Source organism: Apodemus sylvaticus, chromosome 9 (genome assembly GCF_947179515.1).
Source record: "Apodemus sylvaticus chromosome 9, mApoSyl1.1, whole genome shotgun sequence".
Taxonomy (NCBI): domain Eukaryota; kingdom Metazoa; phylum Chordata; class Mammalia; order Rodentia; family Muridae; genus Apodemus; species Apodemus sylvaticus.
In genome coordinates this window covers 93,919,831-93,947,750 of record NC_067480.1, presented here as the reverse complement: position 1 = coordinate 93,947,750, position 27,920 = coordinate 93,919,831, and the positions used below count along the sequence as shown (strand labels likewise).

The 27,920-nt window shown below is 38.2% G+C and overlaps 1 protein-coding gene across 1 annotated transcript in view; it reads left to right on the top strand.

Moving 5' to 3' along the window:
- Col19a1 (collagen type XIX alpha 1 chain) overlaps window positions 1-27,920 on the top strand; it is a 301,599-nt gene that overhangs the window by 156,326 nt on the left and 117,353 nt on the right. Inside the window, exon 14 of the mRNA XM_052192819.1 lies at window positions 6,399-6,452. Coding sequence (XP_052048779.1) covers window positions 6,399-6,452 — 54 coding nt within the window. The remainder of the gene's footprint in view (window positions 1-6,398; window positions 6,453-27,920) is intronic.

The following is a 27,920-nucleotide window of genomic DNA, read 5'->3' as shown; positions in this document are numbered from 1 at the left end:
GTGTCCACACAGTTAATACAAAACTCTAAAAAATATGCATAATACCATGAGAAAGTGATCAAAGATTTTACTAAGTTTAATAATAGAGTGAAATTCAGTCATGTGATTCATTAGTGAATGAACCATGAGACAGACTCAGACATCAGTCCAGTGATCACTTCAGAATGAAAAAGAAATGAGAGTTAAATTTCTTGATCTATTAAGAAAATATGACTATAATTCCATATGTACTAAACACTGATGTATCCAGGCTGCCTAAAACAAATGCTACTGGACACAGAAGGGCAGACAGTTCCAGACACGATAATATTGAGTGATTTTAATACTCAACTTCCTCCAATAGCTATCCAAACAAATTTCAGCAAAGGATCTTCTGAGTCAACCCTATAACAGATCAAATGAACCTCACAAGCATTAACGGAATGTTCTGTCCAACAGCTGCAGAATACACATTCATCTTAACAGCCCATGGAACTTTATACAAAATGGGTTACATTTTACACCATAAAATAAGCCTTAACAAATATAAGCCTTACAAATAACATATAGTCCGTCAAACTAATTTTTATTAATCAAATTTTAAGAGAATGAAATGAGAAATCAATAGAGAAAATTTTAGAAACTATATAAATCTTAGGAAATTAAGCAGTGTATACCATTAAATGATTATTTGGGCTTTTTTTTTTAATTCCTAAAATAGGAGAAAATGGGAGAAAGTTAATTTATAGACTATTTGGGAGTCAAAAAAGGCAGTTCTAAAATCTTAAAGGGATGAACATTTTCCTTTAAAAAATTATAGAGTTTTCATATAAATAAATTAAGAATGTTACACTGTGTGATTTCAGAAAAGCAAGAAGTCACACCCATCATTCATGACAAGAAGGAAGACCAGGCTGTCATTCAATGAAAAGCCTTAACATGGTGCAAAGAAATGAAGCACAGTTATTTATTTGGAAAGCACAGGCAAAATTAACAAATATTTGCCTAAACTGACCAAAGAAAGAAAAAGATTCAAATTAAAATTGAGCCCAAAAAGGAGTCACTGGAACCAGAAAGGTGGTTCAGAGCTATAAAGTGCTTACTGCTCTTGTTAGAGAACCTGAGTTTGTTGTCCATGTTGAATGGTTCACAACCACCTTCAACTCCAGCTCCAGGATAATCTCATCCCTCTGGCCTTCCTGGGCACAACTGTCCTCTGAAAGACACACACATATCTCCTTGATATACAATAATAATAACTTTTATTATTTTGGAACTTTGAATTATTATTTTTATTCGATATATTTTTATTTACATTTCAAATGATTTCCCCTTCTCTGGCCCCCCACTCCCCAAAAGTCACATAAGCCCCCTTCCCTCCCCCTGTCTCTGGCTGATGTTTGAGCCTCCTGTGAGGTTGTAGGGCTATTTCCGCAACACTGGATGGCTGGGTTTCCCCTGTCACAGATTCCTGTTGTTCAGCAAACCTCACTTCACTGTAGTCATTACCTTCTCTGACTTCAAATCTCAGCCATCTTCTGTGATGACCCTTGAGCACTGGGAGGAGAGGATGTGGTACTGATGTCCCATTCAGGGCTGGGCATTCCACACTGGTTATTTCCTGCATTGGCTTGCTTTTGAGTCTCAGTGTTAATTACCATAATTACAAAAGCAAGCTTCTCTGATGACAGCTGAGAGATTCCACAATCTATATGCATGATGAGAAGTCTTTAAGTCTAAAGGTTTAGGAGTTGGTTTAATACTGTGACCCATTTGCAGAGTACCTCTTATGGGGAACGCTTTAATTCAGAGAGGGGGAGAGGAGGAAGGGAAATGAGAAAGAGGGGAGAGAGGAGAGGGGAGAGAGGGGAGAGGGGAAAAGGAAGAGGGAAGAGAGAAGAGGGGAGAGGGGAGAGATTGGTTTCTCCCAAAATACTCATGCCATGTTCACACCAGATGCCCACACTACCTGCCTGGCCACTATTGTAGCTCACAGTTTATATCCTGGTATGACTGATGATTGATCTTCTCCTCAAGTTGGGGACATAACAGTTCCAGCCTTACAAAAGTTAGCCAGTAGTCATAAAGCTTCCAGGTCAGCTGTTGTACCAACTTGATTTCTCCGTGTTCTAAGACTCAAACATAAAGAGTCTTCAGCAATAGGGTCTTACCAGCAACTTCTGGAGGATAACTTAGGAAAGTATTGCATCCTTTCTCTCACTTATAGAATTCAGGGGTGAAGAGAGACTTGAATGTAAAAAGGTGATACATGTGAGTATGGGAGCAGAGATGAAAGAGAAAAATTAGTTCTCAAATGTGCTACTAAAACTAAGGTATGAAAATGATAATAGTTTTTTGAATAGAGTTGTGTTCCCACTATTATCACCAAGCATTGCTCCAAAGTTTTCTTCTTTCTGATTTTCCCTACCATATGTTTCTTGAGAATATTCTATAAGGGAGGTGAAAATAGAAGATATAATATATTCTATCCTGTAGAACCAAGGGAAAGGTGAAACACAGTAAGTATAGAATGTTATTTACAAAGCCAAGTAAGACAGAATAGCAGAGTGGTTTTGAATCAAGGGCTGAGTTCTCACATTTAATCCAGGCAACCCACAGCTTAGGCAAGTCTCTAAGTTTCATAGTAAATGATGAATAAACTCATTGCCTGGCCTTACTAAGTGGAAAGAATATAAGCTTGAATAACTGAAAATAATAATACATCCTTGAATTAAATTTTTCAATTTGGAAAAATGGTGTGTGTGTGTGTGTGTGTGTGTGTGTGTGTGTGTGTGTGTGTGTGGTGTGTATGTGTGTGTGTGTATGTGTGTGTGTGTGTGTGTGTGTGTGTGTGTGTGTGTGTCTGTTTGCCACTGTCAATATCAAAAATAATTTTCTTTGCAAATGTCAGCTAATACAGTATAAAATGTTCTGGGGCTGAGAAGGTCGCTAAGTGGCAGGGCTTCACATACGTAGCAGAGTGAATCCTGAGTTTGATAGCCAGCCAGTAAGTCAGATGCAAAATTTCTGAACATTTGGGCAGCATGGCTAAGATTAAATATAAGATGTCATGGTTGATTGTAATAAGAAGTTATTTGTTAAAGATTAAGTAGAACTTACTAAGATTCCATTAACCTGTTAGCTGGCTGTTTCACTTTGCAAACACGAAATGAGAGCCAAGTGTGAGACACACTTCAGTGTTTACATACATACCTAGGCACTGTTATCTTCCCAGATGAACCTTCCACAAAAAATTCTCATTATTTCTTCATATGTTGAACTCATTCTGAACAAAATGCACTATTTTGCATCATACAGACTTTAAAATATAATTTTCCTTACTTGTAGAGGGATTAGATTTTTAATTCCATTTCCAAGAATTAAGCACACTCCTTTGATGATAGTGTGTGCGTGAAAATGCATATGTATGCATGCAGGTGTGCATGTGTGTGTTTTAGAAATTCATGTTTTAAAACCTTGATGGATTTGACAACATTTGGAGGAATACCAAAAATGTTGTGTCTTGGTTTCACATTAGTTTTCCTAAGGGCAAAGACAAGGATTTAATCTAGAGCCAAGATTGTGTCAGTTTTGCATAAAATAATGTGTCTATATAATTATGCTGTAATTAATATTGCTATATTTTAATTTTAACACTTAGTTTACTTACAAACATTAGGAATTTGTCATTATTGAGTTAGCCTAATTATCCAACTTTCCTTGCTTCTATATCATTTTGTAAGTGGTTTATAAATTATAGGCAAAACTGATCAATGTCTCAGTCCCCAAGAGTTATTCCTGCCTAAGTTAGTAAAATACAGGCTCATCATTGCTTTGTACCATTATTTTTCCAAAATCAGATAAAATAACAAAAGTGATAAATGTATGCTTTTACTCAATCAGTTATGGTGAAAAACCTCAGTATTTGTTCATTAGGAACATATGCAGAAATTTTGTACTAATATTCAAAACAATGTTAAAATTATGTATATGGACTTCTTATATCTTTAGCCAAATGGGAATGAAACTATGTGAAAATTTTAGATGTGATGATTGAATTTTTATTACAAATAAACGTTCAGATGGCAAAGTCATATATGTATGCATACGTTACCAATGGTTGGGATTTGGGCAAGGTGTTTCCAAACATGAACCAACAGGCCTCTTAATCCACAGAACTGAAATAATGGTTCACGCAATTGTACAGTATCAAGGGGATATTGTTCAAAGAAATATTATAGCACAGATCATAAAGAAATGTGTCTGAAGCATGGCAGCAGGCCACATGAGTGAAGGTACTGATTGAGTTGGAATTCACGAAGAAGGACTTTGGTCACAACTGGGAATCGCACAGGTTATTCTGTGTTTTGATTGGCAGGCACTCAGGTGACACAGTTTGCCCTACACCACATGTGTCCCATTGTAGTGAAGGCTATATAACCTCCTATCCTTATACTAAGGACATAACTACAATATGAATGAATAGAATCTCTCGTCATTAAGGGAAAGAAAAATGTATTCTACTGTTTAAAGTAGGATGTGCCTGTAGCTCAGTTCCGGTGAGATATTCCACTGCCAGTGTGTTGTTATACGTATTATTCAGAGAGAGCTGGGTGTAAGCAGTACCTGTAGGTGACAGCCTCGGGCTTCCAGTACAAAGGAGAAATGTACATAGTCCAAGCCAAGTGGAGTGCCTGAGTGCTGAGCTATTAACCTGTGTTTGCCTGCCTTACATCCTTTAAAAAATATTATCTATGAAAAAATAGAAATGCCTATATGCATAAAAAGTAGTTATGGGTCATCACAAAAATACCCAGTGTTGAGCTACAGGGAGTCATGACTTTTAGAGCTCATATTATAAACGGTAATTGGGGAGGTTAGCAGCGTAGGTCAGTAGAAGAGTGTGTGCTTAGCATGCAGGAGGTTCTGAATTCAATTTAGAAACAGCACCAAAGAATTCTAAGCTGTTTTTCTTCTAGATAGAATGGGTTTAAATTTGCTTATATTGCTTGTTTATATCAAATACTTTTATGCATTTAATATATAATAATTTAATAAGTTAATCATAAGTATTAGAGAACCTAATGTCTTCATTCACTTTTTACTGTAGTGGATTGATTCCCTAGCAACAGGCAATTTTTCTTAGCCAGTAACACTCACATCCCCTGTCAACAGGGAAAAGATAGATCCCACTCGCAGGCAAGTCAAGGAAGAGACCAAAACTGGGTTTTCTCAAGACTGACTTGATGGTGAAAAAAATCTTCAGGAAGCTTAGCATCCAGGCAGGAAATGATCATCTGAAAGCAGTTAGAATGGAGTGAAATGGATTCAAATAAAAAAAATTACTAATCAGGCTTGGTAATTATGTGTGAGGAATGAGTTTGAGAGATGGGAGTGTAAGAGGTGAGTTTGATTTCTAGACTGAGCAGCAGGACGGTGCTGTGTGGGTTGACTCTGGTGGGGATTGCAGAAAAGGAGTGAGGGAGAGTTCTGCACTCAGTACTTGATGAGCCGAATTTGAGATGCCTTCAGATATCCAAGTGGGGGTGGCAAACCGGCAGTTGGCCATTCAATCTGCATATATACAAACTAAGGCTGGTTTATATCTGTAAGTCCAGACATCATCTGTGTACAGGGTCTGAAGCACACAAGTGAAGGAGATCAGGTTCAAGGGGGAAGGACGGAGCAATAGGGAAGGCCTGAAGTAACCACTCATGACTGCTGAAGAGGAAGGATAGCAATATGTCTGAGGTCGATGTAGTCGGAGTCCCGACCTGATAGGCTAAGAAGGAATTCTTGTAATAACAAATACCTGTAACACCCAAGAGACTTGACTTTCAAATCAATAACACCTAGGAATTCTTGGACAATTTTATAATCTGAATTTTAAGTGAACAAATGACTTTCCCTCATCACTTGATGAGAATAAGAGAAATCATTAAATACTATACGATATTAAAAGGAACATGTCATACAGACATAGCTAAAGCCAAGGACATAATCATATGCTTTCTAAAAAGGTATGAAGCTATTGTCAACAAAACCAGAGTTTTGTTTATAATATTTAAATATATAAAAGGTATATTTTCTGCTTACAATTATGGTTATTATCTATGTGGGTTACTTTAGCAATTATGGGGCTTCAGTCATCAGAGGTTTGCTGCTCTTCTGTTTTGGTTTGGTTTTAGTCTCTCACCTGCCTCAGAACTTCCTCCTACCCTTTTCTGGAACCAGTGTGAAGGACAAACAAGATAAGGAACAGCCATCTCTCATCATTAACATATTGACAGACTAACCTTGGACGGGCTCAAATGACTTAACCTTGTTTTGTTGAGTCCCTGATCTGAGGGTCAGTCATCACTCATTCATGGCAGACACACTCGAACTAGAGTATTAACGTGTGTTCCTTTCCCCCACAGGGCTCCACAGGGATACAAGGCCCCCAAGGTCCACCTGGCAAAGAAGGTCAAAGGGTAAGTGAAGTTGAAGCAGCTGGCAGAATTTGCCAACACAGAGGATAATCATTTTTGAACATTAAAAAAAAATAAGTAGGAAACAGGTAGGCATAGGGTACCAGTTACCAAAGACAGAAATAGAAGGTTGGGGATTTTGACAGAGTTTTAACATCAGAAAAGTTTACATGGTTTCAAAAATCAGCAGCACAAATGTATGGACCATTATTTGTAGAAAGTTAATTAGCCCTAATCTGGCCTAGATCACTTTGGTCAGAGTTTCCATTCTTGACTTAAGTTAATGAGCATTGCAGTGGAAGTCCAGCCTGGACACACATTCTCTCAAAACTGTGGATAGTAACTAGGCTCTTGACCCAAATTAACTAACTGACCTTAGGGACTCTTTGAAACTCGAATTTCACTATTTGTTGATTTTGACCAAGATTAAACAGGCAATAAGTGAATACCAGCTTTAATTGGAAATACCACAATGACCATCTCTAGCCAAAACTGAGTCTTTGTGTCTCCAGCAAAAAGAAGCCCTGAAGGGTTCTGGCAACTGGTCTGCTTCCCTGGGACTCTGGTCATACGATCCTTGGGTCATTCTGTTACCATTTTCAGTTGATTCTGGAGTCTTGAGTGTTTTTGTACACTTTCTCACATGATTGCTTATCAAGTCCTTGTGCTACATGAAGCAGGCGTTACATCCTCAGCTCTCCAGAAGTGTGGATGAGGCTCCTGTAGTGGGGTTTTAAATAACTTGATCTGGCTGCTGAACTAGAGGCCGGGCTTTCTTTCTTTGTGCTGGTGTATTATAATTCATTCTCATTTCCTCATATCAATCTCATTTTTACCTTCTGTGAAGTAATTCCGTGTACTTCAAATATATCAGTGTACTTCAAATATTTGAAGGCCAATTTACAAAACCTTCCCTTTGTAAGGTTAATAAAGAACCAATTCTCTTGATTTTTTTCTTTTCTTCATTTCATGGGTTCCTGGGCCCACTACAGGCTAGTAGTTTGTCCCAGGAGACATGAATTGACCTCCTGCAGGTATCAAGAATGGGACTAAAAATGTACAGTTCAATGTGGCAAGTAGGCTCTCTACCATGGACAGTAGATGCCCAGTGCAGCCCAAGATCCTTCTTGTGTAGGAGGAAGCTTTGGGTTGTCATAGGTGGATACTCTGATAAACATTACCCTCCTTTGTTTTAATGAAAACATCTGCCCAGTCATGTCTTTCCTGGTGTGTGGTTGTCTTCTTATATCACAGTGTTGGAACAATCCATGTTATTTTTCACCTTCTGGATCTTAGTTTCTAATATTTTATCATTAGGGCATTACTTTCTTGCAGTTTTGTTGTTGTTTTAATGTTTGTGAATCCTGTTCTCCAGTCAAAGAGCACTGGTCTTTATACTATTGAAATCATTAATAAATTTAAAACAGAAAAGGACCCGGTAGCCAGATACTAATAGCATGTTTTTTGTCATGGGCTCAAGGATTGCTAATCAAAGTCCGTGCACATGTATGTTAACTCTGCTTCTACCCCCTCTACATCCCTTCATGTGGTTTGCAAGATAATTATGAGAGACCTGTCAGACAGCTGCTGAAATGAGAACATATTCAAATGAGGATTTTTAAAAATATATGCTTAGAATTGAAATTGTACCTTATCAAAACTTGTATTTCAGAAGATAAGTCAAAGGATAAAAGAAGCTGATATATTCAAAACTGCGGAGGCAATTGTTTGAGCTATATAGCTTAATCACTATTTTAATGCAAATATACTCTGCTTATAAGTATGTGTAGCCGGGAATATTTTATATCTCTCTTAATTTTATTTTCTGTAAAGAGCAACCATGTCAGACAGAAATGTAACTGATTTTACAGTCGTTGTGTATAATCAGTCCTTGTTGCTGTGTCGCTCAAAAATGTCATGTATTTCAAAGAAAATAACTATAGTAGATGTTAGTGGCATTATCCAAATTTAAAAATAATTTCTGAATGTGTTCAATGATGTATCTCCTACCCTAAAAGCTACTTAAACAGGAAGTGAATTAATGTAAGGAATGCACTCTTGTAGATTTGTGTTTGTGTCTCTAAGTGTCCCATGTCGCCTCTTCATGAGAGCTAGGCTTGAGGGCAGCCTCAAAGCACATTAACTATATGGATGTGTAAGATGTAGACAAGTCTGGATGCAGGCACACACACACACACACACACACACATTCAAATATACAAGTCACACACAGAGAGAGACACACATACACACCTTCAGAAATTATGATGAATAATTATTCCATTTCATTGAACTTTGAAATAGAATATTATGGGCTAGAGAGACGGCTCAGTGGTTAAGAGCACTGACTGCTCTTCTAGAGTTCCTGAGTTCAATTCTCAGCAACCACAACCATCTGTGATAGGATCTGATGCCCTCTTCTGGTGTGTCTGAAGACAGCTACAGTGTACTCATATACATTAAATAAATAAATAAATCTTACAAAAATAGAATATTATAGAAAAATCCATGACTATAAAAAATGTATTGATCCACTGTCAACAAAAGTGTAAATTTTGATTGTAGGTGCCTGACTCTTGTTAAGATTGTTAAAATGGAATTTAAAACACGTGGCAAGTCCCTAGGACTTAACTTCCAGACACAATGTCTTTAGTGAAAGATGTTTAATGGTAGATAAAGCTTTACCTTCTTACTCTTCCTCCATGACTACACACATAACAATATCTCACAATCAAGATGAGTTTAAAACACAGTTCTCACATAAAGCCATATGTTAAAAAATACCAAACATTAAAGAAGCACGCAAGTATTGCTGCAGTTATTTTTAACACACAAAATTCTAGTTGAGAAAACACACACACACACACACACACACATGATAAAAAGTTTTTTATCTATTCAGTGAGAACACTGCTTTTATGGGTACTTAAACAAAACTGTCTGAATTTTTAATTAGTTGACTTTATTTGTCTCTTAAAGCTATTAGGCACTAGCTTACAAACTATTCACTTAATAAACTATAAAACTAATGTTCTTATACTTAAAGACTGATCTTAATTTCAGGAATATTCTGCAGCAATGTATATCTGAGATTTATGGGCATATTTTCTTGACCTGATTTTCATCTCTAAACACCATTAAATGTTTAACCTTAACTTTTTGAAATCTTGTAAATAAAATCTTTGACTGGAACTTTTAATCTTTCTTTGGAGGGAGAGAGGTGTCAAGACAGGATTTCTTTTTGTAGCCCTGACTGTCCTGGATCTTTCTCTGTAGAGCAGGCTGACCACAAACTCACAGAGATCTGCCCACTTCTCCCTCCACGATGCTGGAATGAAAAGATGTTTGCCACTGCCACCCAGTGGTATTTTTATCCTTAGTCACTTTATCAATCAATGCAAGTTTTAGAATTTAGCTAATAATAAGTAGTGGCTTTATACCATGGATGCAGCGAGTTTGAGAATAATGAGGGAGGACAACCTCTGTGGAGGCCTGGAGAGTGTTCAGCCCACGATGAGAACAGAAGAGGAAGCAGGAAGGTTCCCAAGACAAAGCAGGGCCAGGACACCAAAGGAGAACACGTTAACAGTTACGGAGAACTCAGTAGGAGTGAACTCACATCAGGGGCTACAAAGATGTGGCAGTTGTTAATAGGGGATATTCACTTACATATCCCCCATTTTACACTTACAGGAGTCCCTTGCTTTGTTCCCAGGACCTCCATGGTGGCTCAGCAAAGCGCTATTCCAAGTCAGGCGCTTGTTCTCTACGGGCTCCTGAACACACATGATACATATACAAGTTACCTGAGTGCGCGCGCGCGCACACACACACACACACACACACACACACATGCACCTATACATAAACACACAGAAATGCACTGGCACACACAAACGCGCAAGCATGAATATGCACACACACATACATGCACACATGCACACACACACACACACACACACACATGCACCTACATATAAACACACAGAAATGCACTGGCACACACAAACGCGCAAGCATGAACATGCACACACACATACATGCACACACACATACACACACACACAAGAGCAACAAAGTTAGCACGGAGCTGTTTGTTAAAAGAAGCCAGCAGAAACAGTGTTAATTGAGAAAGAAATTGTAATTGATCAATGGGCAAGGCATTAGAAGAGAAAATGAGACAAAGGGAGGGGCTAGGAAATTGGACAGCTATTGGTGAGGTGGGGAAAGCGGCAACAGGAACAGAATGGAAGCCCAGAAAAGTGTCCTAGAAAGGGATGCAGTTCAGGTAGCAGATCATGTGTTCATAGATGCTCCCACAAAATAGGAGAGCTGACTTTGATAAAGATCCCTCTGAAAGACAGATTCCCTGCGGATCTCCTTCTAATGGAATATTTCAAAGTATACAGAGAATAATTACTTAATGTAACCTTCTACTTTTCTTATATACATATTGAATTTATGGCTGAACAATATCAGTTTAAATGTGAAACTCATATTTTTTTTAATCTAAAGAGTCATCCCAGGCTTCTTTAAGAAAAATGAGCATTTATTAATGAGTCAGCTAGTTACCCCACTAAAATGCACTTTGTGTGACTAGACAAAGATCTGGTTCTTGTTCTCTGCTACTAGAATCTAATTTTAATATTGGACAGAAGTACTCTTACATTTACCACACTCATCTCCAGATCCCTTTGTGGTCATGACCTCAGGTTATCCTGTGCACCTGTGCCTCACTTGCACACCTTTGTCTTGATTGCTCCCCTTGACACTGTAGTGCATACAGATGTGACTTTCCCTCACAGGGCTACGTCCTGGCCCTGTCTGGCCTCGGGACTCCTTGCATTCTGCAGAGCACAGAGAACTGGAGCTGCTCAGACCCACCCATCAGGTGGAAGCCGATTGCATTTGTCCAGATTTGACAGAAGCAAGGGAACAAGATCATATTTCCTGCTTATCACATGCACATACTGCGTGCATGTATGTGTGTGTGCATGTGTGTGCATGTCCATGCTTGTGTGTTTGTGTGTGCTGTGCTGGTGATGCTGGAGCCAGCAAAATGGCAGGAAGACAGGGCAGGTAATATGTCTGCCTGCTTCTTATGTCTCAGGCAAGATGCTGTTCAGTGTGGAGGTTGTCACCTGGACTCTGAGTCCAACTGATGGAAATGAAATTCCAGCTTTGCCACTAACGAGCTGTGTGGTCACGAGTGAGTTCCTCTGCCTCTCTGTGCCAATTACCTCATAGGAAATGTAGATTATAATACCACCCACCAAGGGCTGCTCACAGGATGGATAAGGTGGATGCCAGAAATCACCATCATTTTCATCCCCAGCCTGCAGGGTGCAGGGATGTTGGTGACAGGCAAGGCAGGGTACCACACCTAGAAGAACTTGCCTAGACACACAGGGTAACTGATGGAGAGAAGCCATTCAAGAAAACAGTGTTTCACTGCTATGGCACGGAAGCCATTTTCCTTTACTTTCACTTGAATTCTTCCTGTCTCTGGATGTCTGTGCCTATGTTTTATGCCCCAGGATAAAGGGCAGCATTTATGTAACTAGATAATGAAACTGGATTTTTCGGAAACCTGTACAAATATGTAACAGATGATTTCCTTCCCCTTGAAGGGGTGGACATAAAGACTCATTGCAGAGGAGCTGAGGCCTCAGACTTTGTTTTATGGGTACATGGTGCTTATGTGCAAATTTACTAGCATTTTCATGGCAAACACTTTGCTTTCCTTCCTTGCCTGTATCTAATCTGGTTTATATGCCTTACCAAAAAAGCATAAATAACCCATATGATGTTCTGATAATCACTGGGTTTATTGATTCCACTAGGACAAAGGCCACTAAAATCACTGCTTCTAGGAAACCAACAGATAGTTCAAAACTCATTCAAGCAAGCTTTTCCTCATGCCCACTTGCTTGAGTGTATAAGACTAAATGTCAGATTCAATGTAAATGACAAAATCTGCACACATCCCCGTATTCCATTTTGATGAATTCCATAGCCATCTTTGGGCATCTAGCACCTCTCAAATTTGCATCAAATGGAAGTGCTGAAGCAATGGTTAGGGCAGGAAGGCAGAGAAAATGCCTGTGTCTGTTAATATCAAGTAAATGTCAGCAGGGGTGGAGTTGGGTCTCAGCAGTAAACATCCTCTGGTTTTACTTCTCGCTCTGTACCTGATGGGAACTATAAATCCAACAAACAAGATGTAGGCAGACAATTTCTGGCTCAGTCTAATTGAAGTCAGGGGAAAGGGGACAGCACAAGGCATGGACTGGACTTTGTGAATAAAGGCCATCCTGTAGATCAAGTTAAATGTCACGGCTACTTAATGGCAATGTGTCTGTGGGCCATTGTGGCAAAACTCACTCTAATTAGTGGTGCCTGCCATGAATTTAAGGCAAGAAAGACAAAATGTTCCAGAAGGGCTGGCTGTGAGGAGGAAAAATGATTGTAGCCTATGGTGACAATCCAATACTTACATAGACAGCCAAGGCACAATGGGCCTTTCTCACATCCATTTAAATGAAGGGACAAGTGACATGATTTATAGGACAATAAAATGACTACTTCTCCATTTGGTGATTAGCAAAGAAGAACATTACATAGTTTCTCAATGGGACACAGCCTATGAACGGCATGTTTATGTGAATCCACGGAGGAGCTGTTCTACGTCATGGAAGAACCACATCGTAGGGCCTTCAACTTGAAGACATCCTGTCTCCAATGTCTAGAGATTCTGGAAGCTTCAGAAGGAGTGATAGGTAGAGCAGTAGCAGTTCCAGAACATTGAATCACCAACTGTAGGGCAAACATCAAAGTTAGAGGGGGAAAATGGTGGGATCATTCCAACCCATCAAATGAAACTGAAGCCACAGAAATTCAAGCAGCAACAACAACAACAACAACAGCAACAACAACAACAGCCACCTAGATTTCCATATCTTTAAAATGGAGACTATTTTTTTTAATTTTATTTTTGTTTTTTATTTACATTTCAAATGATTTCCCCTTTTCTAGTCCCCCACTCCCCGAAAGTCACATAAGCCCCCTTCCCTCCCCCTATTCTCCCACCCACCCCTTCCCACTTCCCTGTTCTGGTTTTGCCTTATACTGCTACACTGAGTCTTTCCAGAACCAGGGGCCACTCCTCCATTCTTCATTGAGACTTTAACTGAAGCACTGACTAAAGATCAACTTTAAATTTCATTCTTAAGACCACACATCAAAAGGGACAATGGTGTCCTTGATCCCTTCTTGTCTCCACACAGAGAAAAGTGCACACCCTCTCCCCAAGACCAGCTTACCTTGTCAGCAGTTCATAACCAGAGTTGCACAGTCAGTGGGAAGGAAGGAAAGTGGTGGTCAGAGTCAACCTGTTCCAGCTGTGGGATTAGTTTAACTCATAACTGCAGGCAAACTGCTTCAAATTTTAATGTAAATTAGCTTTATCACAACTTAGCTCTCAGATATATTACAGAATTAGCCTGAGGCACCAGAGCACATTCTCTGGCGACAGGTGTGTACTGAAGCATCCCATGAATGTTACCTGCTTAGTCACAGATGCACTTAAGGGGAACAGGAAGAAGAAGTGCTTTCTTTGAAGTGAGCAGCGCTAACCATCCAGCATCACCACCTTTACAACATCTAAGTCACACTGAACACCTCTGCCAGCTTTGCCAGGGGAAATGTCAAGCAGAAGGTTTTCAGCCACTTGAGAAGCTGCGAAGATGGGTGTGGATGGCTGCCAACACCAAGCACAGATGCAGGAATTCCAAAGAGAATTCAAAAAATGCAAAACATGAAGAATGTGGGACCGTTTTATGGCCTATTTTAAAGGCAGAAAGTTTTACAAACCTCAGCTTTACAAAACTTCATGAAGCAAGGGAATTCTGAAAGCAAGTTTAATGCTTTTATCATTTGCAGCTTATCTCGCTAAAATTCTCAACAGACAGCAGCAGTTGCAAAATAAATGCGATAATCCAAAGGTTGAAAGACGACTGGATGTTTCTTTCCCATGGGATGCATGGTCCTCCTCGGTCAGTTTTGAATCCAACAGAAAAAGCTAATGACCTATCTTTTCCTTAAAAACAGTTAACTTCTGAATTTTTCTCCTTAGAAATAATGGATACCCACTTGATATTTTTTTTAATATTTTTATTTTCTATATTCTTTGTTTACATTTCAAATGATTTCCCCTTTCCTGGATCCCCCTCCCCTGATCTAGCATGGGAAGGGAATATAAGCCTACTTGATATTTTTAATAGGTTCAATGCAAGCACATCCACAAACGTTTGTACTTACGTGACCGTGTTCACTGTGGGCGTCTTTCTAGTCACTACAGTACAAGAGAGGTGCTGCATAACTTTCATTTGTGATTCCACAGTCAAAACTACAGGCTAGGCAGCTTTCGGCCTGAGCACCTGCCAAGGTTGCTATTTGTATTGCTTATATCAAGAGATGCTAAGAGGATATCTATAGAATTATGAAATCATGATTAATGAATACCTACAGAAATACAAAATGCTTGAATTCACATAAAATTATTAAGATATATATACATTCCCATAAATAAAAAGTAAATGCTGTATTGCTCATTTATAATGACACCTTAAGAAAAAACAATGTGTCGGGCAGTGGTGGCGCATGCCTTTAATCCCAGCACTTGGGAGGCAGAGACAGGCAGATTTCTGAGTTGGAGGTCAGCCTGGTCTACAGAGTAAGCTCCAGGACAGCCAGGGTTACACAGAGAAACCTGTTTTGAAATAAACAAAAACAAAAAAAGAAAAAAAAAAAACGATGCTTGGAATGTAGAGATGGCTCCACCATTGAAGGCTAGGATCACAACCAAAACATCAAGACAAGTAACAGAAAAAAAAGGAGGGGCAAATAAATAAGAGACCATTGAGGAAAACGACTGTATGCTTCTGAATGTCTTCACACTTTCCCTCCATATGCTTTGTGAAGTGTTCCATAGAAAACATTTTTTAAACCTTAATACATACATGTATTTGGCCATGCTAATAGGTTTTAACCTTCAGCATATTTGAACATATTCTTATAAAAATAAGTGAAATTAAAGTCTGTATGCCAAGGGGTAGGGGAAGAGCTAGTTCACAAAGAGGAAGAAAAGATATGGATGAGACACGTGACTTGCTGTTTTGTGTGGCATGCCGTGGAAGTTAGCTGGCCTGAGGCTCCTTAAGGTGCAGATAGGAGTTATCCTTATTCAAGTGACTGACTGAAGAAGTCTGTGTGCAACTGAAGCACACAGAGAAAACAAGAAATGCAGAGACATGTGATTTCAAGAAGAGTCTAGCGCCAGTCTGATTCCACACGGCCCCTCGGGGCACAAAGACCTTATCCCACTTTGAGGGAAAAGGTTGTGTTTCCTCTCTCTGGGTTGAATAAGGGCAATAATTTCCCAGGTATCCCCCAACAGGAAGCTCCTCAAAACTGTGGACAGACCTAAGGGAAAGGTTCAGATAGAAGCACATAGGAGCAAAATTCTGCCAACAAGGCCTGGCTCTGTACTAAGAGGGAATAAAACAGACATCACTGTCAGCTGTGCAGACCGGGATGGCCTCTGAGCAGAAGCAGACACTACAGTAAATTTCATAATCCTAGTTTCACAGGAAAGAGGACGTGGACACCTATGCATCTTTTTAGATAAGTAGATGAAAGAACATAGTTATTGCATAAACATGTGAACTAGCAGAGGCTGTCAACATGCAGAAGATCCATTGAGCAGAGAGAGATACAGTGCAGCAGACTTAAGTACCAGTAGGTATGTAGGGGTGAAAATGTCTAAAAATTATTTTATCCATGTGTAAAACAGACATTTGGCAAAAAAAAATGTTTTAAGTAATATCTGAACTAACAAAATAAAACTAATGATAGTGCCTTTGACTAATGCAGGGAACATTAAAGAAAAGCTTTTCTTTGTGGAGATGAATTAATTCATTTAGAGTCGAAAGTTCAAGGACCCAGGCATGGATGAGCACCAGCCCTTAAAACTTAGCTTGAGCAGAGCTGGCAGGATGGTTCTGTGGATTAGAGCACTGGCTGCTCTTCCAGAAGCCCAGGTTTGCTTCCCAGCACCCAGACTGTAGTCAACAGCCATCTGTAACTCCAGCTCCGGGATGCAATGGCCTCCTTTGCCCTTTTCAGGCACCAGGTCTATGTGTGTTGCACTTACATAATACATACATTCCAGCAAAATATTCTATATGCATGCAAAATAAAATAAATATCCAAAAGAAAATATTTTTGAAAAGTAAAATTAAGTGCATCTGATTTTTCAAGAAGGAAGGACAAAATTTACTATCAGGAAGTCTCAGAGAGGGCAGATTTCAGAGGTACAGGACAGATTTCAACTAAAGGACAGGCTTCAGAAAGAAAAGTACTGGGTACAGGGCCTTGAACTTAGGGTAACCCCTATGTCTAGGAGTAGATGAGGGGTTCTGAGTGGACTGAGTCGATGCTGTCAATCTTGAAAAAGTCAAGATATTATGGACTATCACTTTCAGAAGCTGATATTTATCTTTTTCAATTTGCATGTCTGTGTACTAGTTTGTGTGCTTAGCAGCGTGTGTGTATGTGTATGTGTGTGTGTACCAGAATGTGTGTGTATGTGTATGTGTGCATGTGTGTGTACCAGTGTGTGTACATGTGTACACAGGAGGATGAATGGAGGATGGAGGCTGATATCAGGCACCATCCTTATTTACTGAGGCAGGGTCTCTCAGCAGACCAAAGCTTGCACATAATGCTAGCCAGCTGACTCTAGAGATCCTACCTCTGCCTTTGAGACTAGGGTTACTGACCCACCAAGCACTTATGTGCATTTGAGGATTAAAATTCTAGCCCCTGTGCTTGCAAAGAATACTCATTAACTAGTATATCAGCTCCCTTGCCCATAAGCTGGAATTTAAAGAGAAATGACTCAAGGCAACATTGGGGAGACAGGGAGAAGGTTTTCTCTTATATTTGAATGACATTCATAAACAAAGGAAGGAAAACACTGAACAAGGAAAAATTAAAGATATAAGCCTCCTAAAAAAAGATAGGATAAATCCTGTAGGTCCAGAGGAAGTTGAAAAAGCATAAGCACCAGGCAGAACCTTCATTAGAGGACCCACAAGAAGGCATAGAGCAGTGGTTCTCAGCCTTCCTAACACTGTGATCCTATCACACAGTTCCTCATGTTGTGGAGACCCCCACCATAAACTATGTTTGTTGTTACCTCATCACTATAATTTTGCTGCTGTTATGAATCATAATGTAAATATATCTGATATGCAGGATATCTGACATATAACCTCCCCATGAAAGGACTGTTTGAACCCAAAAGAGATCACAGCCCAGAAGTTGGGAACCACTGTTCTTTAGGATGTGCACATTCATTTTGGGAACAAGAAGGAAACAAAGCAAATCTCATCTTCATGGTACATATGTATGTTTGTCTGGTGCAGAAAAATAAGTCAGAGGAGATGGGACCTACAAAATTCTTTGCTATTTATGAGGCATTTTTATCATCATGGTTAGGATAGATACAGCCTATTTCATTCATGGGCAAGCCCAAGTCAATGGAGAAAAGGCAGAGAAATATATAGATGTTAAGAAGGCTAAGGTAAGAGGCCAAAGAAAGGGCTGGTCACTGAGGGAGAAAAAGATCTGTGACTTCAATTCAGAGTATTTCTAGTCTCCAAGCTTCCAGGGACATCCAGGCCCTCCATCTTAACCTCCCCATGAATGTTTTCCTACATATATTACCAGTGATAACTACTGTAAAAATCCCCTTTATCAGCTATCTTAAAACAAAACATTAGTTTTGTTTTATTCATCTGGGTTTCGAGGAGACAATTCTAATCCTTTAGAAAATTTTATTGGTAAAATATAAATTAGGTAAGGTAAAACACTGTCAGAATTAAATTATTCTTATATTTATTGTTTCTGGAAATGTTCACATCTTTATATCCCTGAGCGCATTCTTTAAACTCTCATTTTCTTGAATTCTATGAAATATCTGAAGTGTGCTAGGAAAACTCAGGAGACCAGTTAATAACACAATGAGTATTTCTGATGTTTTAGAACAATCCATTTCTGAGGTTATGGCTACAAATTTGTGTGTGCTGTGGCGCTCATTTATGATAATCTAAAGTTCTTTTGCATGAGAGCTGATTGGATGAATGTTGTGAACTCCTTTGCAATTGTTGCCATAGAGCTAAATATTTTTTTCAGAGTAAAATAGGGATGAAATAAAATTTCCTATTCTTCTAATGTAAGAATTAAATGGTGTACTGTTTGTTTTATTTCTTATTTTGTCAAAGTTGCGTGACTTGGGTGTGCCTAATTTACTTTTATTAAACAATTTCTCATATAATGAAAACAGAAGTAATCTATGCCATTTATAGAAACTTTTATTTTTAATCTTTTATTCTTAAGACAACATTCCTAATTATTCCCGTACAAACACCTCTATATTCTTTTATATTTTGCTACTCAATTTCAAATATAATTATAATGAGTTTTCTTTAAAATTATTTTTCTGCTGCATCATTTTCAAAAGTTAAGTAGATTTTCTGGCAAGGGCACAATTTGAAAAAAAAGATGAACAAATCTATGAAACTTTCTCAGATCTTGTTATTCATGATCAGATTTAGAGAGTGTGGTAGACTTCCTGTAAGAACTCAAACTATAACAAACAGGAAATATATGACTCAGAGTCATTTCATTCAGTATCTTCAGTGTGATTCTATTAGGAAACATTCTGTACCATCACCTTCTAGAGATACTGGGATGAGTTACAACAGCGCTAAGAACTAATGCTTAATTAAACAGGGAAGAAACACCCAATGGTAAAACAATGGTCATGGAGGCTGTGCCTGCAAAATGGGACCAGTGGCATCATGTGTCAGTCAGCTTTGTCATTTCCATATCAGAACACCTGATACAAACAATTTAAAGGAAAGAAGGGCTTATCTTGACTTGTGGATTCAGAGGGTACCATTAATAGCCTTAGGTTCTATTGATTCTGGGTCCGCAAGGAGGGACATGTGACACTATTCCTGGGAAGGCATGTTTCATGGGAAGACACTGGTCATGGGAATGCATAAACGTGTGCTCACCCCAGGATAGGGAAATGAGGACAGCCCAAAATACAGATAGCACCAAAGTGCAATGTGGGGAACCAATGAGTTGTATTGGAGTTACTTACAGGAATATAAGTGGGTTACTTACAGAAGTGACTCAAGGCCAGCTGTATCACTCATGCCCACTCATGTGCTCATAAAACCCGGAACCTGAAGCCTACTGTATAACTTACAGGCAGCTCAGTGAGATCAGGACTGTCCTGTCCAGGAGGCTCAGTGGTCCCAGACTTTGTGCAGGAAGCTCTGCTTCCCTGAGTGACCAGCCTTTCTCTGCTCTCTCACCTTGGCCTTCCCAACATATACATATACATCATATATATATATACATATACATCATATACATATACGTACACATACATATACATCATATACATATACATATACATCATACACATACATATACATTTTATTTCTCTGCCTTTCCTTCACTGACTTGGCCTTGTCCATGAATGAAATAGGCAGTAGCTATCTTAACCATCATGATAAAAATGCCTCTTATAAATAGCAAAGACTTTTGTAGGTCCCATCTCTTCTGGTATTTTTTTTTTCTGAATGAGACAAACATACATATATAATGTAAAGATGAAATTTGTTTTGGTTCCCTCTTGTCCCCAGAAGTTGTACTCCAAGATGAATAGTTTTAATCTTGAAAAAATGGCTGCAAGAACATAATAGCAGTCGGAACATGTAGAAGAGTCGCCTGTCCTATCACAGACCAGAAGTAGAGGAGAGAAGTCTCACTAGTATGACCTTCATAGGTGCAGCCTCTGGGTCTTGTGTCCTCCAGCTTTCTAAAATAGCTCCACCAGGAAACAAGCAATGGATTCATTCTTGGAGGACACTCGATGCAACTGTAAGAGACAACATAGGAGTAAAGAGGACAAGAACAGACCTTAGTTATCTGCCATTTCCTTAAAGTTAGCCCTATGTTACTTTCTTCAAAGGCTGGGCTGGTGTCTGCTTAGTCCAAAGGAACTAGGAGAATTAAGAGGAGGCTCCTTCCTTTCTCAAGTGATTGGAGCTGGGAACTATCCTTGTAGTGTAAGCAGACCTGTCGAAGAGTGGTGCTTTGGAACCCATAAGCAAGCCATGATGTGTACTTGAATATACTTGTTTGGAACCTTTAATAACAATTGATAATAACTGTAAAGTTTCAGCCTGTGATCACTGGACTCTCCCAGTAACAATCCTTCAAGTAGCATTGAACTCATGGGGAGCTACAGCTTCTGTTGGCTTCCTCTATGATGTGTACTTGAATATACTTGTTTGGAACCTTTAATAACAAATGACAATAACTGTATAGTTTCAGCCTGTGATCACTGGACTCTCCCAGTAACAATCCTTCAAGTAGCATTGAACTCATGGGGAGCTACAGCTTCTGTTGGCTTCCTCTGAGTCATAAAACAGCAGGTCTACAAACTTGTAGCTTTTATTAAAGTGAGGAATTAAGATTACATGCCCTGAGAAAAATGTGATCATTTGTTTTAGCAGACTTTTATGGTTTATATCTTACTTAGCTTATTTACATATTTAAATTATTAGTCTATCTTTCATTATATATCTTGTACTCATATTAAAGATGGAACATGTATTTTAATCCTAACTTACCACAGACAATTTTCACTAAATTTCTTTACATCTCATTAGTAGAAATCAGCTAAATGGGAACCTTGAAAAAAAAAAGTCTAATGAAATCTAGACCAAAATAGTTAAGTGTGGTTTTACTAGGCAGTCTGATTAAACATATACTGAGTCTGTTAATTGATGGAGAAGCTTTAAATCACAGCATGCTGTCGACAGTGTGCACTGGGTAATGAGGCAGTAGATTCACAAAAATATTAGCAACATATTGTACAAAACTTAAATATGTGTGCAAAGCCAAAAAGATTTCTGAGAAAACAAACACCGACTTTAAAAAGCCAATTAAAGCAAATGTACACTATTTCAAACACAAACATTAGTATTTTCTTCATAATTTTTTATATCGCTGCAACTCCAAAAGAAAAATACAATTTGCTGAGACAATTGTGAACAAAGGCATCAAAGATGTTGCAGACAACTATGATAGACTACACTGTCAGAAAATACAATTAGGAGCTTTATTCTTACACAGGATTTTGCTTTGATGATGCAGATGTGGGGATGTGCAAACTTTTGGAGTTGGATCCAAGTTCTGGTCCCAGCAACCATATTGGGTAGTTACCACTAATGTAACTCCATCTTTAGGTGACACAACATGCCCCCTAGCCTACATGCACATACATATGTACACACACACACACACACACACACACACACACATAAATAATAAAACATTTGTAAAACCTTTAAGGTTTTAAAGGTTATTCTTACATTTTCAAAAGTTAAATATAAATGTTCCTTCTTGCTTCCCATTTTCTATATTAATATTAATATTTCCATGTAAAACAACAGTGTAATGTGACTCTCAGTGGCAGAAAACCAATTATCAAATTATATGTTAATCATGGTATTTTATATCAGTCAAATATTATTACCAAATATAACCCAAATGTGACCAACTACCTTAAATTTTACATTTCTCACCAAAATCAGTTTTGTGTGTAAACATTCCAGATAGCCAAATTCATTTTGTGTGGAAGATAAAATTTAATGAAGTACATTATTACGATAAGGTAGATTCCTAGAAGTGGCTACTAATGAAAACCTGAAGATAAATTTTGAAAATACAACATCACTTTTCCTGTTTTACAAAAGTGTAACTTAGGAAGATGACTCTGAGCTTGTGAAAACTAGTTTGAAATTTCTTTTTCCATGCCATTCACCCAATGTCACTCAGCTCATGTATTCATGAATACAATCACGTATTCATGATACTAAAACACAGCAACAAAGCTCTTGGAATAATAGCCACATCCTAGAAGAAGCACTGTCAATTCAACTTGGTTTGAAAATGATGGAAATCACAAAGCAAGCTCATTTTTTAATGTGAAACAATTTGGTTTACAGTTATAACTGTTTTTGTTTGTTCAAAGTGTATATGTCAATATTTTATATTGGAAATAAATGTTTCACTCATAATTTAAAATAAACTTCCTGGCATATATTCAGTGCACACAGTGTTGAGCTTTACGTAAACATTTTCATTCGTGTTCTTTGGTCACATTCCTCTTCTGATATCATCCCTTCCCCACCTCTTCACTTGCTTTTCCATTCATTTCCCCAGAGGCTCCTTCTCCTTCTATGGTGTGTGCATGCATGTTCCTGTGTGTATAATTTTATGAATTCATATAAAATCAAAGATCCACAAATTTACAATGTATTTGCCTTTCTGATTCTTCTGTGTCTCTTAATATGACAATCTCTACTTCTGTCCATTTGTCTACAGATTAATTTTATTCTGCTTTATAGCTATATAAAGCTTCACTGTGTAGATCTACAACTTTCCCTGTGTTCACTCATCTGTTTAAAGACACCTAGGCTGATTCTGCAATTGTTATTGTAAATAGTGCTGCAATAAACCTGGGTCAATTGTGGAAGTTATGTTCCCAGAAATGAGTCAGATGATAGGCACGCTTTTCAGCTTTTAGGGCACTGTCCAAACTGATTTCCATAGGGGAAAAATGACTAGGAATGTGAGAGGCTCAGCAGCAAGCAAACGGGGGAAATTGGGCAGAGCGCCGTTTGGTATAGCCATGGGGGTGGGAAGACCACCATTGTTAGAGCATAGTTGGTGATCTGGTAGATTGATTTTTAATAATGACATGCAACAAGGTTTAATTTGCATTCCCTAATGGCTGAGAATGTTGATCTTTTTTTTTTTCCTGCTTCTTGCCTATGAATAGATCATCTTTTGACAACTGGCCATTTCATTAGCTTGTTTGTTAATTGAGTTGCCTGGACTTTTTCATAATTAGTTTTCTAGTTCTTTATATGTCCTAGATATTAGTCCTCTGTCAGACATGAAGTTAACAAGGATTCCCTTCCATTCAGGAAGCTGTCTTTTCACTAAGTTAATTATCTCCTCCACTGGTCAGTGACTTTATTTTGTTTGATTGTTTTTAAATGTCATCCAGATCCATTTGTCAGCGCTTACTTTTATTTCCTAAGCTATCAGAGTCCATTCCAGAAAAGTCTGGATCTTGCCCATATCTTCAAGTATTTTCCTTATTTTGTCATCTAACAATTTCGGAGCTTTTGGTTAGACAGAAAGCATTCTGACTTTCAGTCAGGTGAGAAATGGGGTCTTAGCTTTATTTTTCTACATGTGGCTATGCTGAGTTTCCAGCACCATTTGCTAAGATTCTGGGGCTTTTTTCCTCCAATATATATCCTTAATGTCTTTATCAAAAATTAGGTAGGTATATACATTTATACTTTTGTGTATAAATACTATAATCTATACAATGTAGTTTTGTAATAACTAAGAAAAATGTGTCCATAGCCAGGTCACCTCTCAGAATGAACCAATAGAATGTTCAGTGTGCTCTCAGCTGTGTCGTATGTTAAAACGATTTAGGATGCCAACAGCCATATCTTCAAAGTGAGGCTAACCTGTTTGTTATCCATTCTCCTTTTTTCTGGGTGACTTGGAATTATTCCCTTCAAGTATCTATGCAGGGCAAAGCAACCAGTGGGTATAGAAGCAGTGTTTAAATGGAATCTCCCAAAAGATACTTTAAAAGGAAAATAACTATTAACTCCTTTACTCTTTGGGGTGTTTTCCCCTGAAAGGCAGAAAATAAATGACTCAGAACAGGTGAAGTGTGAATAGTCTGACTTCTTTCTATAAGATCTGAGGATATGTCTTACACAAAGAGCTTCAAGATATGACTCATTGTGTGACTTGCCAGAACTGAAATGCCTTAAAGCTTGGTAGAGAGTCTGGATGTGTCTGGTGTAATGCAAACAGGCAGGAACTTACAGTTTCCAAGGCATCCCAGGAAGGATTTGTGGGGAGTTAACTCAAAGGCAGACTTTAGATTTATGCTGATGGGTTATTTTGAAGGTAAGTATCTGATTCTGAACTAGGCAAATGTGACTAAATCATAAAACTGAAAACTTTCAGATCACTTCATTGACGCTGAAAACACATGCAATATTAAAGCAATAACATAGCAAAGCAAACAAGACGTGATTTTGCTTTTCCCCATATTATCCCCATAAGGAGTGTTATCCCTTAGCAGAAACTCTTCTGTGACAAGGGTTATTATTTCAATTTTCACACAAAAATGCTGAAATGTAAAGAAGTTACAGATACTGTGTTTGGGATCACAGAGCAAGACAGGAGTCAGCTTATTACCAATTCCTCCTGATCAGTTCTGTTCTCACAACAGCTAGGTTTTCCAAGATTGTTTAATACATGAATAAATCACAAATCAATCTGTGGTATATTAACACATCAAAGATATAGAACAAACACAGCAGGACAATTAAAAAGTATAACAACACAAAGAAAAGTGAGTTCTAAGAAGTCACGTGTGGTATTAGTGCACTATTCTCTATTTCTTGCCTCTGCCTAGCTCACTTTAGAGAGAGGCCTGATTCATTCTCCCCCTGACCCTTTAGAACCTCCTTTCTGCTTTCCCCTTCTTTCCTCTGCCTCCCCTCCCCCTCCCCCTCCCTTCAGGTATACATTCTTCCTTTCTTCTTTTCTTAATTTTGATATTGTAGAACAAATATAGGGTCTCATGCATACTAAATATATGTACATTATAGCACTAAAGGACAGGCACATGCACACATATACTTCTTGGACACTTTTTCTCTTCCCTTATCTAGACCTTAGGTGCTGTATAGTGGTTGGTGAGGGAAGAAATGTTCCCTGTATACGCCAAGCAGCTTGCTGGGGCCTCTCCCCAGCCTCAAACCTTTCCAATAGAAACCATTCATTCACATCATTAGTGTTTTCTATGGAAATTTGGTTCCTTCAATTTTGTCACTAATAAAACATTAACTTATGTACAATTTCCCCAATGTAAATTCCAACGGGCATGGATTTTCAAGGCATACAGGGTAAGTGCAGCTTCCAGGCACAGGTAACATCTCTGATCCTCATATCCTGTCAAAGTCTCAGTTTTACAATTATTACACAACCAAAAACATACCAATAACTATTAAGCGTGGAGCTATGACTGGATAGATAGCTTATATAATTATATATAGCTTTTATATATTATAGATAGCATAAATATATATATAAACATATACATGTGCATGTGCATGTGCATATACACATACACATGCACATACACATATACATATTGGCTGATATTGGTACTTATAAGTGCTAACTTTACATCAGAATTACTGCATTTATCACTAATTTGAGCACAGTGAAATCCTGTAGCATGAATTCCAAGGAAGTTCAGTGGCTCACATAGACTCTCAGAGATATTTCTGCACCATCGCCTAGCACAGCTGCCCAGGTTACTCTGTGAGGAAGTGTCACTAACCACCAGATAGCTGGGGGGGTTGAATCTAGCCAACAGTGGTCCTTAGGGTAGGGCTAAAGCTAAAGGAAGAAGGAGCCTTCTCCTAAGCCCAGGAGCCCTATCTCGGTCCCTGGTGTCCCTGGCTCCTGACTCATTAAAGCCAGTTCGCCGCACTGCCCTATGAAAACCCACAGGTGCTGTTGGGTGGATTTTTCCACTTACTGGAGTGCTAAATAAACATTTACCATCATCCGTTCCCCCAGAAAACTAACTCACATTTAGAGCTGTTACAGAATACCTCTCTTCTTTTTGTCATCAGACAGACACTTGTAAGAAGAGTAGCACACCAGGGCTAGGCTATTTATAACCCAGGATGACATGGAATTTTCAGGAATGTTTTATGGACTACAAATGCTTCACCCAGACTCGTCATTCTTCTTCCCATGCCTTGATCTTATAAAATATGTTAGGAGAAATTTGTAAGGTCACCCACGGTATCTCAAACCTCTCAGAACTATATACTGTCTCAAACCTCCGGGACACAGACTTTATCAGTGGGCCTAGATTTCATTTCAGATCACTCCATTTGTTCTTAGACATAATTTGTAAATGTTTGCCATTATTTTTGCTGTTAGAGAGAAGTGTCATACAATACTTGGTTATTGTTTTAAAAAGCAGGTAGGTAAATTAAAATATTAGAAATGGGGCATTCTGTTGGAAAACTTAGCATAAAATTGACATTACACGATAAGATTTTTCTTGCAGAGGATAATGAAATGTTGCTAAATTCTCCTATCTCTTAGCTTATTAGTTCTTATATTGGATAAAAGGTTTGATCTTCTTAGTGTATTCCAGTCCAGTATGGGGTTCAAAAGCTACGTTAAACTTTTGCTTATGATAAGGTCATAATAACTTCTGTACTCCTTTAACTTAAAGATAATCCCTTTTTTAAATTTTGCCTACTATCAATGGAGTTGAGCACTGGCAGGACTTTAAAATATTGAAACACAAGGATAAATATGAAAACATAATGCATACTGTATATTGTATACTGTGTATTATATGTATTATATGACATATATACATAGCTCAGAAGAGTACCAAGGGTCAGAAGAATAACATAAAATGTGTGAGACTGGTTACCCATAGGCAGAAGTAGGGGAAATAGCGCTTGGTTTGGAAAAGATTTCCAAACAGGTTTGGTGGACATATTGTATTCCCAGCTGGGACAACAAAGATCTGATTTTCAGGATATCTGATAATGAGTTTGAGGAATCATCATGAAACTTTGTTGTGAACAAACAAACAATAACAAAAGAATTTCCCTTTAGACTGTGGGGGGAGGTGTTTATTTTTAAAGAAATTTAAGAAACTTCTGAAATTATCACTATTAATTCTATGCCTGTGGAAATTGTATCATTCGTTATGTTACTGATTTTGAATAAGCTATGTTTTTAAATTTGTCTTGGCAAGATAATTCCAAGAAAATTTACAAAGATTTGCATTTACTACAAATTAACAAAAATAGCAACATAAACATCACCATATCCTAAAGACATTTCAAGATATAATTAATCTCACAGCTTTGATGTTGATGCTTGTCTATAAAGTATAATAATGAATGCAATCACAGCTTTCCTCATTAGTAGAAGCTTATCATTTCAGAAAGCTATATTCACTTCTATTTTCCTTATTAGCTCAGTCCAAAAGCAAAAACAAATACTTAATGAGTAGCAATTACGTTCCCAGACATTGCAGCTAGAGCAACAAACACAAAAAAGGTCCTTAACTCTTTGCCGCCAACTTTTGTAAATAAAGTTTTATTGGAACACACCAATGCCCTTTTCTGTTCATGTTGCCTCTTTGGTTGCGTAACAGTAAAGATGAAT